Source organism: Metopolophium dirhodum, chromosome 1 (assembly GCF_019925205.1).
Source record: "Metopolophium dirhodum isolate CAU chromosome 1, ASM1992520v1, whole genome shotgun sequence".
In the NCBI taxonomy this organism is placed as follows: domain Eukaryota; kingdom Metazoa; phylum Arthropoda; class Insecta; order Hemiptera; family Aphididae; genus Metopolophium; species Metopolophium dirhodum.
Window position 1 is genome coordinate 98,107,996 of NC_083560.1, and position 20,186 is coordinate 98,128,181.

The window sequence follows — 20,186 nt, forward strand, 5'->3', positions numbered from 1 at the left end:
ATTTGCAATAATTAATTTATCGTGTTTCACTAAAAATATGTATTTACATACAAATCCCAGCCCTAGTCATAAGCATACGTATTGATGTATTGGGGTATAAAATAATTGACTATACATAATGCATATCATGCACAATAATGTCTATAGTAATAACTACTAATAATTAATAACTAATGTGAATAATGTCTTATAATATTAGACATAAATAGAATCTTTACAATATAATATACATATTACCATATCCATATATGGGATAAATATATAACTATATAAGTATATATTATAGGAATCGGCGTTCGACGAACGATTGTTGTTGTTATTGCAAGTTTAAAGAGTTTTATTTTTATACACACATTTGGCTTATTGAGTAAAATACTTGGAAAAAGTAAGCACATACGATATACATATTTAAAAAATAACTTTACAGTATAGTGTATAGTATATTATAGTTTATACTATACAGTATACCCACATTTTTAAATTTGTCACGCTGGCTCTAAATATAATATCTCAGTTCAGTGTATTTTATTGTTATTAAGTTATTTCACTGAATTTTTATTTTTTTTAACAGTACTATAAGCAACGTAATCTCAAATGAAAGCATTATTGATAACCTGCATGATAATATCGATAATGAAACAGTCGAATCTGATCCTCTGGAAAATGAGGTATTATCCAAGTCAAAAACAACAATTCAACCTCGTAAACAAAAAATGACTGATTTTCAAAAAAGTGTGGTTGAAGTTTTATCTAAAAGAAAAATTAGCAACAAAAACGAAGATTTGGATGAAGATAAATTATTTTTACTATCCCTTCTTCCAACATTAAAAAAAATGCCAAGTGATAAAAATTTAATTTTAAAATTCAAACAATGCAAATGCTAAAAAACATTAATTTTCAAACTGATCGTAATTTATCTTCAACTAATAATGTAATGAACCAGTATCCATATCCTGTTCAAACCAATGTCTCTAATAACTACAGCCAAAGTACTTTCCAAAACCAGATGCCTATTCAACACCAAACACCATACATATCCAACACCGTCCCGAATATACATCAAAACATAACTACAAATTCTTCCAATCATAATTATTCTAACTTATTTTCTCCTAGTCCACCAGATGCTTCAAATCAATCAGCTGGTTACATTGATGTTGACTACTAAAAAAGGAATTATAAATGTTTTTTTATTCATATTATAAAATAATAAATAATTAAACAAAATGTTGTTTTTTATCGTCTTAGAATTTTAAAAATGATGTGTTATTTTTTGTGTGTGTACACGATAAGTAGTCAAAATAATTCTTCAATTTTTAACTTCGATATTACAAGAGGTAAAAATTAAAAATTATGAGTAGTTTTCAAAATTGTCTGGAAAAACAAAAAAAAAATTAAATAAAAATGGGAATATTTTGGTTTTTTTTCTAGTTATATTCATACAATTTTATTTGGTGAGTCGAAAAGCATTTAAATTTTGAATTTTGACAAAATACGTAAAAATCACGATAATTTGCAAATTATCTTGAGTTAGAAATCCATAAAAATTTTTCTTTTTAAATCTAAGATTAAAAATATAATACAAGATTCCTAATAAGCTCGTATATTTTGTTTTAAATTTTTATCAAAAAAAAATGTCTACCGGAAAGTCAAATTAAATTTTTATGAGCGTTTGAGCTTCAAATTTTTACAACTCTGTCCCATGTAGTGGTTTTTTTATTTTGTTGTAATTCAAAAACGAATACTACCTATAGATTCATGAAATTTACACCATGTGTTTATTTTATCAATTCCTATAGATAGGTACTTGATAAAATGTTCAAAATATGTTGACTCGTTTTGAGCTGTTTACGGATATTATCAATTTTTTTTTGTCTATAAATAGGAATAAAATTTATTCAATTGCTCACCTTTTTAAATAAAAAATATGATATTACCTTAATGTAACTGTCAGCCGTTCTTCAACGCCAATAGTTTCTCTGAAGGTGGAGCTCGTTTCAGATATATATGGTCTCAATAAAATCACCAATTCGTCAAATGATTAATTGACATACGATAGTAATTAAAAAACGATCCGGATATTGTCTCAAGTCAGAGTATAAGCAGTGGAACTCACCCAAAGTTATTCTCTGAGCATTGAGTGGGTGGACCCAATAAATACGGTTTCGCTCAACTGTGTCAGAAGCGAGCGCGACACATGCCAACTCGACGTCGTCTAAAAGTTCTAATAGTTCCATAATATATTATTTTTATACGACAAACGGTTTGTTCTGTATGACAAATGAAATCAAACTGAAGTATTAAAACTTATACTGAGCTGTAGTATCAAGTTTATATTTTCACGCCAATTCCGCTACGGAAAAAACACAAATGTGACACCAGTCTATACAAAGCGGAAATTCTGCTGCGGAACGGTCGCTGCGGATATTCCGCAAGTCTGACACCGGCCTTATAGTATGTTATTGTACTTGATTAATTTCGTATATAGATATTTTGTATTATTATTTTGTATTATTAATCGTTGGCCTGCGTATGTCGTTTGTCAAACCAATAATAATATTATATTATAAAAAAATAACTTAAAATAGTCGTCAATCGTCATAATATTTTGTCCGGTTTGTCGTACGACACTACGACGTAGGTACATGTTCATTTTGCTGTTGCGTGCCGTGTATGCCGCTGATGCCTGGTTAATAGTTATCACGTTTTATAGTTTTACAGTTTTAAACTTTTCTGTTTTCACATTTAACTTTAAATGGGGAGACACCAAAATAATCCTGTAAAAAATTTATTTTTTACTTACAATATTGACAAAAACGAGTCGTTATGTAAGATCAAAGGGTGTCATAGACCTGTACTTAAGGGCAGTGTTAGTTCCAATTGGAACGCACATACGTAAAACTCACCCTGAAGAAGCCATCATTTTGGATAAAGCCAAGGCAGATTTCAAAAAACAAAAGTTCGTAAATAGTTCCAATTGTGGTGTAAAGCGTATAAATGATGAAGATAATTCCTACTCTACTAATAAGGTACCTATTAACTATTAAGGATCAACGTTTTTTTTTAATTTTTTAACATTGTATCTACCTAAATCTTTTGAAACAGAAACATGACCTTTAGATAAGCATATAAAAATTGAAAAAATTAAATTAAACGTTAATTTAAATAAAAGTTCTTTGTTGGCCGCTTGCACTGAAATTGTAACTGTGAATGGTAGACCATTGACCATTTTCAATGATTCAGGGTTTACGAAAATTCTGCGTCCTTTAACAGAAGCAATTGGTGGAGGTAAACAATTTATTTTAAATAAAATAAATATATAACTATAAAATTGGCTGTACACTGATGCACAGACACAGAGTGCATTGGATTTGTTATATTCTTAAATTATATAATTATATATATGTATATGTACTATATACATTGCTATTCAAACACCAAGTCCATAGTACTATGTATCATTTTACAGCCGTGCACCATTGGTTTGTACTTAATCAATGTCTATAATAAATTAATAAGATTTTTGATGTGAACAGTTTGTTTAAAATTTTAGTATTTACTATTAACTCTCAAAATATTAAAAATGACATTTTGAATGCATCAAATGTGATAATTTCATGTATTAAAAATGACATTAAAAAGCAACTAATAAGTTTAAAGATCGACTCAGTTAAACGTCACAATCGTTCAATTTTGGGTATAAATATTCAATACATTAAAAATGGGGAAATTACTTTGAAAACATTAGCAATGGTAGAATTATTTGACAAGCATACAGCAGAAAATTTAAAACAATCGGTAAAAATAAAATATAATTTATTTGTAGTTGTAAAAAATAAATATAAATAACGGTATTAATTTTTTTCAGCCAATATTAATGTTGATTCTCCTTATAATACTACAGAAACCACTGATGATGGGTTTGAATTGTTTTTGTCATCACAATCATCTGTTTCAAGTAATTGTAGTGACACAAATATCATGATATATATTTGTTAGTTTGCATAATTTTAAAAATGTTGAGCGTCTACATTATAAGACAAACATACTTGCATTCTGGGAATCCCAAATACATGAGAAGTCTGATCTTTATAAGCTAGCAAATATTGTTCTTGCCATACCTAGGGGCGTATTTATGGGGGTGTCTGAGGGGGCTTCAGCCCCCCCCCCCCCCCGAAATCTAGGAATTGTTTATTAAGTCTACTTATTATGTGCTACTAGATGTAACATCGTAAAAGTTCAATATAATTTTATAAAGAATTATTATTAACAACGAACAAGTTATTCATATTATAGGCCCGATGCACACGTGCGTTTTTTGCCGCTGCGGCGCCGCAAATACGGCGTAATTAATATGTGATCAATACGTGCGTGCACACGTCTTGCGGCGCCGCTGCGTCACCGCTGCGTTCGGTGTCTGCCGCAGATAACAACGTCGCCGCAACGGCACCGCGCACGCAAATCCGGTTCAGTAGTACATTGTTGTATATCGACTCGTGCACACGCCCGATTTTTCCACGCAAGATGTCCGAAATTGACGATGTTGACATCGAGTTGTTGATCGGTGAAGTCAAAAGGCATAAAGAAATTTGGAACATCGCTGATGAAAATTATCACGATAGGACCAAAAAAAGAAGTGCTTGGATAAGCATCTGTCAGAATTTTTTTCCATCGTTTGATGAAAAGGACGACAAAGAAAGAAATGATATATGTAAGTATTCGCAATATTATTAAAATTCGTCAAAATCTCGAAAATGCACCTATTATTTTGTAGTTACAAATTTATAAAGTATTCTAAATACCAAGGCTGGGCAAGTTAATGATTTTTTTTAACTCAGTTAAGTTAAGTTAATATGTACCAATAACAATAAGTTAAAAGTTAAAAGTTAATTTAATTTTAGGTTAACTCAGTTAAGTTAAAAGTTAATACACATTTTTTTTTACATTTTTTATTAAGTTAATTTTTTTTTACGCATATTTTATTTCTTACAAACCCTGAAACCCAAAACTAATTTTTGGACTGTGACTAGAAAAAATGTTTATACTCTATACAGTATATTATTGAACTTCATTGAAATTTTCATTTCTAAAAAAAAGAACAGTAGTTACCTTACCTATATATAATAAGTAGTAAATAAATACCTATAAAAATAATGAATTAATATTATTTAATCAAGCCTTGAAAACAGATACTATTTGTGTGTGTGGGTTTGAAATGGAATATTACTGTGTTTAATAAATAATCACTAAATATTTTATTAAATAGATAGGTACTAGGTATTACATACTTAGTAAAATACTAAAATATAACATATAATTTAAAGAAAAAGATTATAAATAAGTTGAAATAGTTGGATAATTATATAATATTTTATTATTTCAGCATACACATTTTAGTCATATAGATATAGTTATTATATTTTATATAGTATATTATATTTTAATAAATTATAAACGTGCATACTGCATACTGTTTGTGTCGTTCGTGTATAACCAAAAATTCACAACTGAACACTGATACAATTTCAGGACCACATCACACAAAATCATAATATCGATAATTGGTTTTTGTTTATTTTTAGGCTTGGTTTATTTTTTGGATTTATATTTTTTTCCCGAAATGGCGACTTTGGTTATCAATAACAATAATATACCCATAAATCATAATGCCATATAGTCATAATGGGACTATATTATTATGTCTATATTTGTATTGTTACTTGATATAATTTATTTATTTAATAATAATATAAAACAGGGTGTTTCTTTAGAGTACAGAGTGATTGGAAAAATATAAAATTTTTAAAAATTAACTTAACTTATTCTGTAAAATGAAAATCAACTCGTTGATTTCACGTTAATTAAAAAGTAAATTTAATAAGTTAATAGTTAAGTTAATGAATATCCAAAAGTAACTAGTTAAGTTAAAAAGTTAAGATAAAATTAACTTTTTAACTTAACTTTAACATTTTAACTCGTTAATGCCCAGGCTTGCTAAATACTATGATAATATTGTCAATTGATAGCTATTTGATAAGTATGAAAAACTGTCGAAACTTTGATTGAGTTAACACTGGCTGCCAGTACTAGTTTTGCAGTATTAGTGCAGTACTGGATACAATTTTAGCCAGTACTGTGCCCGTAAGGGCCAGCCGACTGTTGATAGCCAGTACAGGCGCATTACAGCGCCATTTGTGAGTATCGGCGTAAGACATACATTTCTGATTGGGTTGACAAATTAAGTAAATCCTTAGGTGAACTATACAATTAGCAACTATTATATTATAATTTATAATTTTTTTTTGTATATTTCTCTTACCCATCATATTTTATATTATATTATATTATATTAAAAAAAAGTAACAAATATTTTATAAAAACAATTGTACATGTAAATTTAAACTCCCTAAAATATTATGACAATACCTAAATTCAACCAAATTTAAATATAGTATAAATTATTATTTTTTAATTTAAATAACATTAAAAAAAAAGTTCTTAAATGTAATTATTTTGCCAATGAACACTGCCAACATCCGAAACAAAATAATCAGCCAACTTATTTCTCGTTTGAATATACTGGTTAGTTGTACTTGTTGTTCCTCCATCTTGTTCTGCGTCAACAAATCCTGTAACACTCATGACATCTTGTATGTTGATTCCATCTCTTACTCTAACATAGTTATGCAGTGAACAACATGTTTTTACCACTTGAATGGCTAAATCCAAGTTAGCATTTATGGGCTTATGAAATATTTTCCATTTATTTGACATTATACCAAACCCACTTTCAACATGCCTCCTAGCTCTGGAAAGTCTGTAATTAAAAACCCTTTTCTTATGAGACAATACTTTTCTACTGTAAGGTCTCATGATGTTCGACGAAAGGGAAAAAGCTTCATCACCAATAAATGTGTAAGGCATATTTATATTAGTACCTGGAAGGGGTCGGCTTTTTGGAATGTTCAGTGTATTATTTTCAAGTGCCTTATAAAAATTTGTCTTTTCAAAAATCGTACTATCAGATTCTTTACCGAAAGCGCCAACGTCAATATAAATAAACTTGTAGTTTACATCTACGATGCCGAGCAAAACAATTGAAAAATAATTTTTATAATTATAAAAAAGTGACCCACTCATCTTCGGTTTACGAATTCTAACGTGTTTGCCATCGATTGCCCCTAAGCAATTGGGAAACTGACTGTGATTTTGAAACCCATCAGCTATATCTCTCCATTGTTCTTCCTTCAGCTCAGGAAATGTTTCAGATCGTAATACTTCCCATATAACACCGCAAACTCTTCTCAAAATTTTTCCAATAGTTGAGTGTCCTATCCTATAAGTTAAATGTAAATCTATCTGATCACAGCCACTTCCCAAGTACCTGTAATGAAATTACGACTCATATAATTATACTCATATATTTTTAGATTCTGAGTGAAGCGAAAGAATGTATTGATTTTACAATGATGTGTGTTTTTTATTATTATTATTTTTTTATTTATTTTTTTTTGTGTCTGTTATCACTTTTTAGGACAGTAAAAATGCTTCGATGTTCTTCAATAGTACCTTTTCTGATAGGTAAGTGAATCTAGTTGGTACTTTGGGGGGTCAAAAGTAAAAAAGGTGGGTATGTATATGTCGCTCTGCTGTACAGTATGTGACAAGTGTGTCACTGTAATGGATGGTGTTAAATTTGAATTCAATGATATAATATCATTGTATAAGAAAAACGATTCTGAGCGAAAACGGTCAGCCAGCCTATGATATTACCAAGTATATTTGATGATATTATTGTGAATAAAGTAATTTATATATAATCTATTTACGTGGAACCTTGTTTTCAATTTTCAATCCTTAGCTATAAAAGTTGAATCTTTTACAAATTTTTAACTACAAAATAATTATTAAATTTTAAATTTGATAAATGTTGTCAAAATTCAAACTTTAAATGCTTATAAAAAAAAATTGTACCTTTGTATTTTTAACATTTTCCAACTGCTATTGTAACAATATATTATACGCTTTTTGGCCCAACAAATAAAACTTTATTGATATTTATAGAAAAAAAACTAAAAAAATTGAAAACTGAAAATGCCCGTAAACAGCTCAAAAAGAGTCAAAATATTTTGTAAATGTTATGGTGTATAGAAAATGCTAATATAAACATTCAGTCAAAATTTCATGCACCTACGGTCATTTGTTTTAGAATAGCACCAAAAACCAAAATCGATTTTCTCGAAAACAGATTTTGCGTAAAAATTCCCGTTTTTCCTTAATTTTTCTTTCGTTTTTCACGTCGCTTGTGAAAACTACTGGGAAATTTTTACTTTTCACCCCCCAAAGTACCAACTAGATTCACTTTCCTATCATAAAAGTTACTATTGAAGAAAATCCAAGCACTTTTACTGTCCTAAAAGGTGATGACAGACACAAAAAAAAATAAAAAAAATATAAAAAAAAAAAAAAACACACATCATTGTAAAATCAATACATTCATCGCTTCACTCAGAATCTAAAATTTCCCGGTAATTTTCGAAAGAATCGAGAAACACAAATGAAAAATTAACGGAAAATGGGAATTTTTACGCAAACCCGATTTTCGACAAAATTGATTTTGGTTTTTGGTATAACTCTAAAAGAAATGACCGTATATACATGAAATTTCGACTGAATGTTTATATTAGCATTTTCTATACACCATAACATTTTTAAAATATTTTGATTTATCTTGAGCTGTTTACGGAATTTTCATTTTCCAATGATTTTAGGTTTTTTTCTATAATTGTGAATACATATTATATCATTGAATTCCAATTTAATACCATCCATTACACAGTGACCCATTTGTAACATACTATACAGCAGAGTGACATCCACTTACACACCTTTTTCAACTTGCACTTGTATACTTCCACAAATTATATAAATTTATTTTTTCTTAGGTGAAAAACTTATCAAAAAGTGGAGAAACATAAAAGACAATTACACTAAAAGTAAAAAAAAAAAACAAAACGACGTCAGGACAGGGTTCCAACTTAGGTAGACGTTACATTTATGATCGTCAGCTATCTTTTTTACTAACAGCCGGGGCCATAACCAATACACAGGGTAGTTTTGATGGGAACGACGAACAGGAGGATACAGAATTATTAGCAAACCAATCTAACGAAGAAGCTGAAACACCTCCCTCATACACACAAAGCAGTTCATCAAAAAAACGCAAACACGACTTAGAGTCATCTTTAATAGATTATTTAAACACTCCTATTCCTAGTCAAATTATTACAACACCAGCTCCAGAACCAAATCCGGACAGGTCTTTTTTCGACAGCATATTGCCATCCATTGCAAATTTAACAGAAGACCAGAAAATAGAATTCCGCTGTGAGGTACTAAATATTATAAAACGGATGAGGGCTGCAACTTTACCGCCACAAAACTATGGTTATCCACGAATTAATCAGGATTATTTATATGCTAATCAAACATCACAGTTATCAAACTACTCTCCTCAAATTGCATAATACCAACATCAAACTCCCAATTGCATGCAACAACGGCCCCCAAGATATACTCAACCTGGTCCATATTCTGCTCCACTTCCTCAATCAAATAACATGCAACAAAGCCCGCCAAGATATACTCAACCTAGTCCATATTCTGCTCCACTTCCTCAATCAAATAACATGCAACAAAGCCCGCCAAGATACACTCAACCTGGCACATATTCTGCTCCACTTCCACAATCAAATAACTATGGGATGGATTCCAATCCTACATCTCCATGTATATCAATTGGAAACAATTACAGTATTAGTGAAGAAGATAGTCTTGACATCAATTAAAAATATTTAACAAAGTAATATTATTTTATTTGGTACATTACTTATACTTTTCCTACGTGTACCTATATTTTGTAATGTTAAACCCCATATTTTTAAAAAGTAAATAAATATGTTTTTCACGTTTATACCTTTTATATAATATATTATATTATATATACATTCAGTACTTACTTACGCAAATAAATAATAACAATAGAATTAACTTACCTCAAAGTTACTGCAATCATTTCTAGTGGTGGTATAGAGAGTCTCATGCACGTGTCTTGAGAGATTAGCTTTGGAGATATTTTTGTTGCTAGTTCGTCAAAGGAGCGAACACTCATTCGAAAATAAGTAAAAAACTTTTCTGGATTTTCTCTTATATCACTAAATGTAGTATAAAATTCACCTCTTAATAATCTAGAATCTGTAAATGGGTGCACCCAGTAACGTCTATCATACGTCCGTACATATTTTTTGTGCACCAAGTAAGCTAAAATTGCCTTTTTTTTGTAATAAACCTCCATAGTTGGTAACTGAATGGCAACTAAAAACTAACTAAAGTGTTCCATGCTGAAGGCCGTCTCGGGCGACTGGATGACGTGCGGTTACCGCATCAAAAACGCAATGGTGTGTATTCAACAACTGCGGCGCCGCAGCGGCACCGCAGCTGCGAAAAACGCACGTGTGCATCGGGCCATAATGTGTCAATGACGATTTTGATCGTAACGATTATATCTTTGAGTTCGGTACTTAATGACGTGCGGTGCTGCTGCATTATCGTAATTTTATTTGATTTACTGATATTATACACGCGTTGTCGCGTTTCAATCACCGTACAATAATTATACGATCATTACAAGCCCGTATGAGCTAAAAATATTTCCGAGAAGTTGTGACGACGACGGCCGGCTGTTATATTATAGTCGCTATTATAGATAAATATTTTGTTGTCTGATATATACGACGTCTGTGATAATTTAATGTATCCAAACATGTATGAATTACTAAAAATACTAGCTATAATACCAGTGCCCACCGCTACAGCTGAGCGTAGCTTTTCGACGTTGAGAAGACTCAAAACGTATTTAAGAAATATAACTTCAGAATCTAGACTAGTGGGACTTGCCCTTTTAGCTATTCATAGAGACATTGACATACCAGATGACATTTTATTAGATAAATTTGCTAACAGTGGCAAAGAAAGAAATTTAAATTTGATTTGATTTGTTATATTAATATCGTATTATTATTATTATTATTATATATTATTTCATTATTAATTTTTTGAAAACATTAAAAATCATGACAAAAATTAAAATTGTGTACTAATTTTCTAACTCTTATTCTTAATAGGCTGAATTAGGGAATTTTAGTTGGAGAAAATACCACAGCCCCCCCCCCCCCCCCAAAAAAAAAATATCTAAATACGCCCCTGCGACAGCCACTGAGGTATATACTATAATAATAATAGGTACTTTGTATTTTAATGTGCAATTTTTTCAGGTTAGTGTCGAACGAAGTTTTAGTGGAATAAAGTTTATATTGTCAGATCTACGTACATCCTTATCAGCCAACTTATTAGATGCTATAATGATTATACGTTCAAACACAAAATTCGTGAAATAAATTTTTATAAAGTATAAAAAGTAAAAGCTTCCTCATTTTGTAATTGATTTAAGTATTTATTAAGAAGTTTAATAAAAATATATTTACATCTTATAAATGTATATATTATTTATTATTATTTAACAATAATAAATAAGATTGGGATGTTCATATTGTGTATCTTTATTATTATTTTATTTAAAAATCTTTCTATAAGAAATTGAAAATTTTCAAAAAGTACAATAATTTATATTGGTTTAATAATTATTATGTTACCTTGGGTGGATCTTTAGTGTTTTGTTATCAAAAAGTCTTGACAATAGCTAAACGTTAGCCCTTGGACATTGTTATTTAAATGATTGCGACCATAGACATATAATATAAATTTATATGCCTATGATTGCCACAGAAGTTTAGATGATATGGTTAAATCAATATCAGAATTTAAAATCTAAACAGAGTTTAACATTAATTGAAATGTAAAAGTAATAGATTAATGTATAGTTATAGTTCAAAAATTGAAAATATTTCATTAATGTCAAAATGATTATAGTGTAAATGTGATATTTAAATTTTAAAATATAAACTAAAATCGAAAAAAAAGAAAATTATATTTAAAATCGAAATCATTATATAATTAAATCGATATTCTGCATCAATAAAAAAATCATAAAACCACAAAATCGATATATTATTTTTAATATCGATAATCAAAATTAAAACTAAAATCAAAAAATTGTATTTCAATTTCAAGCCCTGAATAGAAGGCTGTATGAAATCATCAATTGAGTGTTTTGCTAAATGTTTACGAAAATATTTTTTTCAATAAAACGATCTTGTACATTTTGCTTTATTGATAAAAATTTAATTCATGATTGAAGTGTTGAATATCAAAATGTTTAAAAAGACTTGATGTTATCTAAATCTTTTTTACATAAAAAACACTTAGGCATTTTTGTATAATAAAGTAAAAAGATTATTTAATATTGTTCAATTAACTTATTAACAAATAAAGATGTGAATTATATTGAAATATACATTTTAAATAATAAATAATAACTACAATATTATTACATTATTCCAATATCAGAAATAAGCCATTAACAGCTGTAAAGTTTTTGTAAAGTTTTTGAGTTTCTAATTTAAATAAGCCTTTTTGAATAAAGTGCCAAATCACTTCGCACTCAACTGGATATTCTGCATTGAAAGTTATTATTATTTTGAAGAAACAGTCTTCTGAATCAATTATGGAATTTAATTGATAAAATGTATCATTGATAATAACAAAATAGTTTAAAATATTGTTTAGAGTAGGACCAACTATTATAATGAATGGTTGTAAAGTATCACCCAAACCGATAAATTTTTCTCTTCTACGTGTTATTGACTATTGTTTCCTGCACTTCAGCGTTGCTTTTGACATGTGTAATGAATCCTCTTACTTCAAGTTTTGGAGCTTACTATTGAGTATTTGATTTTTTTCCTCTAGAAATGGCCGACGCAATTAGGAAAGGAAGACTTCAAACAGCAGCAATGTCTGAAGATTCTTCATTACCTGTAAATAACAAAAAGGTGGATAAGTGGATGTCGCTCTGCTGTACAGTAGGTTACAAGTGGGTCACTGTAATGGATGGTGTTAAATTTGAATTCAATGATAAAATATCATTGTATAAGAAAAACGATTCTGAGTGAAAACGGTCAGTCAGCCTATGATTTTACCAAGTATATTTGATGATATTATTGTGAATAAAGTAATTTATATATAACCTATTTACGTGGAGCCTTGTTTTAAATTTTCAATCTTTAGCCATAAAAGTTAAACATTTTATAAATTTTTAACTACAAAATAAATATTAAATTTTAAATTTGATAAATTTTGTCAAAATTTGGACTTTAAAAGCTTATAAAAAAAAATTGTGCCTATATATTTTTAATATTTTTCAACTGCTATTAGAACGATATATCAGGAGCATTATATTAAATTTTCACGCTTTTTTACCCAACAAATAAAAATTTATTGATATTTATAGAAAAAAAACTAAAAAAATTAAAAACTGAGAATGTCCGTAAACAGCCCAAAAAGAGTCAAAATATTTTCAAAATTGTATGATGTATAGAAAATGCTAATATAAACATTCAGTGAAATTTTCAAGTATCTACAGTCATTCGTTTTTTAATTACAATAAAATAAGAAAATTGTTACATGAGAAATCGAGTAAATATCAAATGTTGTAAAAATATAAATTGCAGACGCTCATAAAAATTGAATTTAAGTTTCTTCTAGACATTTTTTTTTGATAAAGGTAGACAAACTTATGAGTAATCTTATATTACATTTTCAAATCTTAGATTTAAAAAGAAAATTTTTATGAATTCTCATCAAAATAATTTCCTATTTTTCGTGATTTTTCCGTATTTTGTCAAGATTTGAACTTTAAATGCTTATAAATAAAAACTGTGACTAAGGATTTTTAATTTTTTTCATCTGCCTTTGAAACAATAATCTAAGAGCCTTCTATTAATTTGTCAAGCTTTTTTACTCAACAGGTAAAATTTTATTGATATTTATAGAAAAAAAAACTAAAAAAATTGAAAACTGACAATGGCCGTAAACAGCTCAAAAAGAGTCAAAATATTTTGTAAATTTTATGGTGTATAGAAAATGCTAATATAAACATTCAGTCAAAATTTCATGTCCCTACGGTTATTTGTTTTAGAGTTACACCAAAAACCAAAATCTAATTTCTCGAAAACAGATTTTGCGTAAAAATTCCCGTTTTAATACTTCCAGAGTATATATGTGATGAGAACAAATTAGTTGCTCAGACATATGATGGAGCTGCTGTTATGTCTGGTTCTCATAATGGTTTGCAGACTTTGATAAAACAGAAATATAAAAATGCAATGTATATTCATTGCTATGCACATAAACTTGATTTAGTTCTTAAGCAGTCAGTGTCTCATATTAAGGAATGTAAAATATTTTTTACAAATCTAAACGGGTTTGCGGTTTTTTTCTCTAATAGTACAAAAAGAATAAATGAGTTAGATTTAATTGTTAAAAAACGGTTTCCAACTATTGCACCAACAAGGTGGAATTATAATAGTAGATTAATTAATATTATGGTTGAACATAAAAAAGAAATTAATCAATTAATGCAGTCTATTGTAGAAAACGCTGACAAATGGGATGGCGAATCAATTATATGTGCTAGAGGCTTTTGTTTGACATTAGAAGATTTTGATTTTAATTTTAATTTAATCATTTTTGGAAAAATACTTCCTTTAGCTAGGTACCTTTTTGATGTATTACAAAAAAAAGTGTTTGATATTTCATATTGTACTCAAAAAATAAATGAATTTAAGAAACAATTAAATGAGTATAGGCAGAAATTTAATTTAGTTTGGAATGAAGTAAATGACTTAGAAAAAAATAAAATAATCCCATCCAGAAATAAAAGGTGTCGAATGGTTCAAGTATCAGAAGATAGAAAAATTAACTATAAACGTTTATTTTATGAAATAATAGATACTATTTTAGTTAAAATTGATGAACGATTTTCTGAAGTATATAACTTAAAATTTATGGGGTTACTTGATTTTGAAAAATTTTCCCATTACAAAGATAATTTTCCTCAGGATAAATTTAGTTCACTTAAACAAACATATGGTCAGTATTTTGAATTTCCAAAGCTAAAGAGTGAATTGTCAATTATATATTCATCTGATCAGTTTCATCAAACACATATTTATAAACTTTTAGAATATTTGAGGGAAACAGATTTAACAACTGTTCTACCTCAAGTTACTAAATTATGTGCATTAATTTTAACCATTCCTGCAACAAGTGCTTCTGCTGAAAGATCTTTTTCCGCTTTAAAAAGGATAAAAACTTATTTAAGAAATAATCAAACTCAAAATAGACTTTCAAATTTATCTTTACTTTCCATAGAAAAAGAAGTTTTAATGACTACAAAGTGTGAACCTAATTTTCATAATGATGTAATTAAAGACTTTATAAAACAAAATAGAAGGATAGAGTTGTCTTATAAGTGAACTTGTAAACTAATAGAATTTGGAACTAAAAATTAGATTTAAGAAAAAAAACAGGACTGTTATTATTATTATTTTTATTATTTATTAACACTATTATCCCTACATTAGAATGTATAACTTAAAAAAATTGTTTCGTTTGTTATTAAAATATATTTAAAAATAAATAGCTAATGTATTAAAAATATATATGTTTTTGTTAATTTTGTTATATTATAACCAAAAGTTGTTGAGACACATTTTTAGAGGTAAAATTTGTAAGTATGCAACTATTTAATTATAGCAAGGTAAAATCAGTATTTTAAACTGAAGCTGCTTTTGAGTGGTGGTAAAAAAAAAAAAATTAAGGTATAGGTGGGTATAATTTTTGGTGATTGCTTACACCACTGTTGACTCCACGCCACGCCACTGGCGATCGCCTACTTTTAAAATTTCGATTTGGAACTGCTATTCGTTGGTTTCTGAAGATTTGCCAAGAACAAATAATGCTGTTGAAGGATGGCACAATTGTTTTATATCGATTTTAAATCACCCAAGTATATGGAAATTTATATAAGCATTGAAAAAAGAGGAAAACACGAATAAAATAAAAATCGAACAATATATAGCTGGAGAATGTCCACCAGTAAAAAAAAAGTATCAAGATAAAGCTCAACGTCTAAAGCAAATATGCTATGATTTTGAAAATAGATCTATCGACGACTATTTACAAGGAATAGCTCATAATTTTCAATTGCAATTGTAAATTTTGTAAATAATGTATATTATATAAACGACAAACAATATTTATTGTGATTAATGTTTTTGTGATTTTTTGTGATAAGTTAAATATTAAAATATTATAAATGTATAATAAAATTTGGTGATAAATTGACGTGCGATTAATTGCGACCATGACAAATTGACATGCGATGAATTGACCACGATCATTTGACGCGCGATGAATTTAGCTACGATGAATTGACGTATATCCGCTGTCGTCACTTTCTCCATTTTGCAACGAAGAAATTATTTCATCGCTATTTAATATTTGATATCCTAGATCATTTACATCAGTTGCTAACCAATCAACAGCGTCATCATAATTACAATCATTAAATCCTGGAATTTCATTAAATAAATCAACAAAATCATCAAGATTATTTCGTCAATACCCAAACGGCTCCCGTCTATTGTTTATTATTCCCAAACGGCTCTCGTCAAAAAAGGTTTTACGAACAGGTCAATACCCAAACGGATCCCGTCGAAAAAGGTTTTATGAACAAGTAAATTACCAAACAGCTCCCGTCGAAAAAAGTGCACGGAATCATTTTAAGACACACGATTTTACATTATTTTTATATTTTTTTTATATTTTGTAACTGTATACAGTTTTTGTATACCGAAATTAATTATATGTTACGGGCAAAGTGGAAAATTCTTATAAAGTATAAATAGTTATATGCTACGTCTATCATAATCGCCAAAGCTTGTGTGTATTATTTCGTCGTGTATATATGACTCGTATATCATCGATATCTAATCTATAGCATATGTGTTCAAGGCTAATTGGAAATATCGACCGATTATGCGATATAAGATAATGGATATGACACACAATCGTGTCAGCTTGTGCAGTTTGTTTGAACTTCAGTCTGTTCACGATATCCGCCGCCGTTATTGTGTGTATGTTCCGAGATGTCAAGTGAAATCCGTGAAAAAAATTTATAGAACATTTTTGGTTTTCTTTTCACAAAAAACTCGCTGACGACGCGGAACGTTTGAAATGTACAATACGTAGCTGTAAGGTTTATTTTAAGCAAAACAGTATTGGTGAAAGGTACGATGAACATCTGGACCATAACCACGAGCAATTAGATGTCAGTGTTTTAAGGAGGAGGGAGATTAGCAATAGCTTAAAGCGTAAAGCGCAAGAAAATTTGCACGAAAGGCCCGCGAAACTTCTCCGAAGTGAACTTGTACCTAATGATTTACATGTTTTGACCACACAAGATGTCAATGCTATTCGTAAGACAGTATAGTATGTTATGCACTTTCAAAATTACTACCAAAATTACCTAAATCGACAGAGGAAGCGCAGGATGCTTTAGATAAAATTGGTATTAAGACTTTGACAGGCGAGAATTTTTTATTTCATAATGATACAGCATCAAATATTGTTATTCTTACATGTAACACCAACTTGAACAATCTCAAGAATAGCCGTAGTATTTATGTTGATGGCACGTTTAAGTGTTGTTCAAAATTTTTTTACCAAATGTTTACCATCCATGTTTTATATAACGGATACTATCTTCCCCTGATTTACTGTTTTTTGCCTAATAAAACCTCGGTTACCTACGGAAAAGCTTTTTCAGCATTGAGTGATTACATTGACCCACAAGTTGTTTTCGCAGATTTTGAAGAGGCTATTCATTTTGCAATACGAAAAACGTGGCCATCGGTAAAAATAAAGGGATGTAGATTCCATTTAGGTCAAAGTTGGTGGCGGAAGATTCAGTCAGTTGGACTTGCATCAGAATTTAGAAACAAAGATTCTGAAATAGGAAAATCTCTAAAATATTTATTTGGCCTTCCTTACCTACCACCGCCAGAAGTATTGAACTGTTTTACAGATGATTTAATGGCTATCAAACCGATAGACGATAAAGTGGACAAAGTGTTCGACTATATTTTTGAAAATTATATGATGTCAGATAGACGTTTTCCTCCTGAAATGTGGGCTGAATGTTCATCTTCCCTTGCTTTGACCACAAATGGCTGTGAATCGTTCCACAGCAGATTCAACAATGAATTCAATTCTGCTCATCCTAATAATTTTAAGGTTATTGACATACTAACCGAAATACAATCCGAAACACAAATTAAAGCTCGAAGTGGTGTAAATACACCAAAACCAACAAAAAAACAGGAGCTCATTGAAAACATTATCCGAGAATTTTCATCAAATAAAATAACTACCATAGATTTTATAGAAAAATTGTGTATCAAAAATTTACCTATTCTATAATTTTTTTTTATATTTTTATACATACATTTTTTTTTATATTTTTATTTATACATTTTTGTCTATTTTTCAAAACTTTTTTACATTTAATTCACAGAATATAATTTTTATAATTTAACCTTAAAAAACAACAACACATTTTTAACCACACCTCTTTAGAGACAGTCCTAAGTCTGTATGAAGTGGGAAGGAATTTGTGTTGTAAAAAAACAGGATGACTACCCGGATTTTACTTGATAGTAAAACTTTTTCGATGGGAGCCGTTTGGGTATTGACCTGTTCGTAAAACCTTTTTTGACAGGAGTCGTTTGGGAATTGACCTTTTTGAAAACGGGAGCCGTTTAGGAAAATCGGGAGCCGAATGGGCTATAACCGATTATTTAGATCAGTTTCTTCTTCGGCTTCTAACTCCATTGAAGCAACCCACAATTTCTTCCAAGCATTTCGTAAATTTTCCTCAGTCAAATTATCCCAGGCATCTGCTGCCATGTAACAGCAGTGTTTCAAATTTAACAATTCAGTGCCTTCATTTAATAAAAGTCTCCTCAACATTTATTTTCGGTACATTCTTTTGAATTTTTGGATTACTCCCTGATCCATGGGTTGAATAAAAGACGTTACGTTTGGTGGAAAAAACATGACTTTATAATCTGGATCAATTAAATTTAATGCTTCGGCGGATAGGTGAGTGGGTGCATTGTCTAGTAGGAGTAACACTTTACCCGTCTTGTGATGATCTTGACGCCATTTTTTTTACATTTTTTATGAAATCATTTTCAAACGAATTAAGAAATAATTTAGAGTCTATCCAGGTATTTTTTTGAGCTGTATATGTTACCTAATATATTTGTACGTACGTATCTATAACGATGTGTGTGCGGTAGAGAGCCGAAATAAACTGACAAGTAAAACACGAGGACGTCGTTTAGATAAGCCCGTTGCGTTTTGGTTATCTACTAATGATTGACGCACGTAAAATACATATATAACCTGTACTAATAATAAACCAAAAACGATAGTTATGATAAATTCGATAAACCGGCCGGATACGAGTTTTCATGTTATGATAATCTTCGAATTATGATATAGCCAAAAATAATTCATATGTTTATATAAAATATCCCAGTATATGCCATGTCTGTATTCATGTTTGGTATTAGTTGAATTATTGTTTTACACTGTTCTAAGTTCGAAATAAATCTAGCTCTATGCTTAACCATGAGAATCAATTCTTTAATTATATCAGGTGTTAAGCATGGAAATGTTTCGATACCAATCACATTTTCTATGTAAAAATAAAAAAATAATACATTTATGATTTATGAAGAACACTTGATTTGATTTTATATTAACGTTTTCAAATTATATGTTATTACATATTGATGGACAGTAGGCTAATATTACAGCTACATCAGTAATATTGATAATTGATTTCGGGCAGCACTTTCAAATATTACTGCTATAGCAGTAAGTAATAAGTTCATTTTAAAGTAAAAATTGTACAATTAACTTATTAATTATATTAGTTAATATAAATCAATATAATTTATATTAGGTTTGATATTCTGATAGGCACCCAAAATAAAAAAGTAATATATAAAAGAACAAATGTCATTGATAGGTACCTAGTAGTTTAATTAAGTGTCTGCTTTAAAAAACAACATTAAACTAATTTTTTTATTATTTAGTTT

The 20,186-nt window shown here is 29.2% G+C and overlaps 1 protein-coding gene and 1 pseudogene across 1 annotated transcript; both read left to right on the plus strand.

Moving 5' to 3' along the window:
* The first annotated feature begins 4,493 nt into the window (after window positions 1-4,493).
* LOC132947897 (uncharacterized) lies at window positions 4,494-9,527 on the plus strand (annotated as a pseudogene).
* Window positions 9,528-14,311: 4,784 nt separating this feature from the next.
* LOC132937276 (zinc finger MYM-type protein 1-like) lies at window positions 14,312-15,644 on the plus strand. Its single transcript, XM_061004115.1, has one exon. It carries the CDS (start codon window positions 14,340-14,342, stop codon window positions 15,489-15,491), a length of 1,152 nt encoding a protein of 383 aa, XP_060860098.1. The 5' UTR covers window positions 14,312-14,339; the 3' UTR covers window positions 15,492-15,644.
* The last annotated feature ends 4,542 nt before the right edge of the window (window positions 15,645-20,186 follow it).

Bases quoted from the DNA above. Each gene is read 5' to 3' on its own strand.
- LOC132937276 (XM_061004115.1), top strand. From the start codon at position 14,340: ATGTATATTCATTGCTATGCACATAAACTTGATTTAGTTCTTAAGCAG.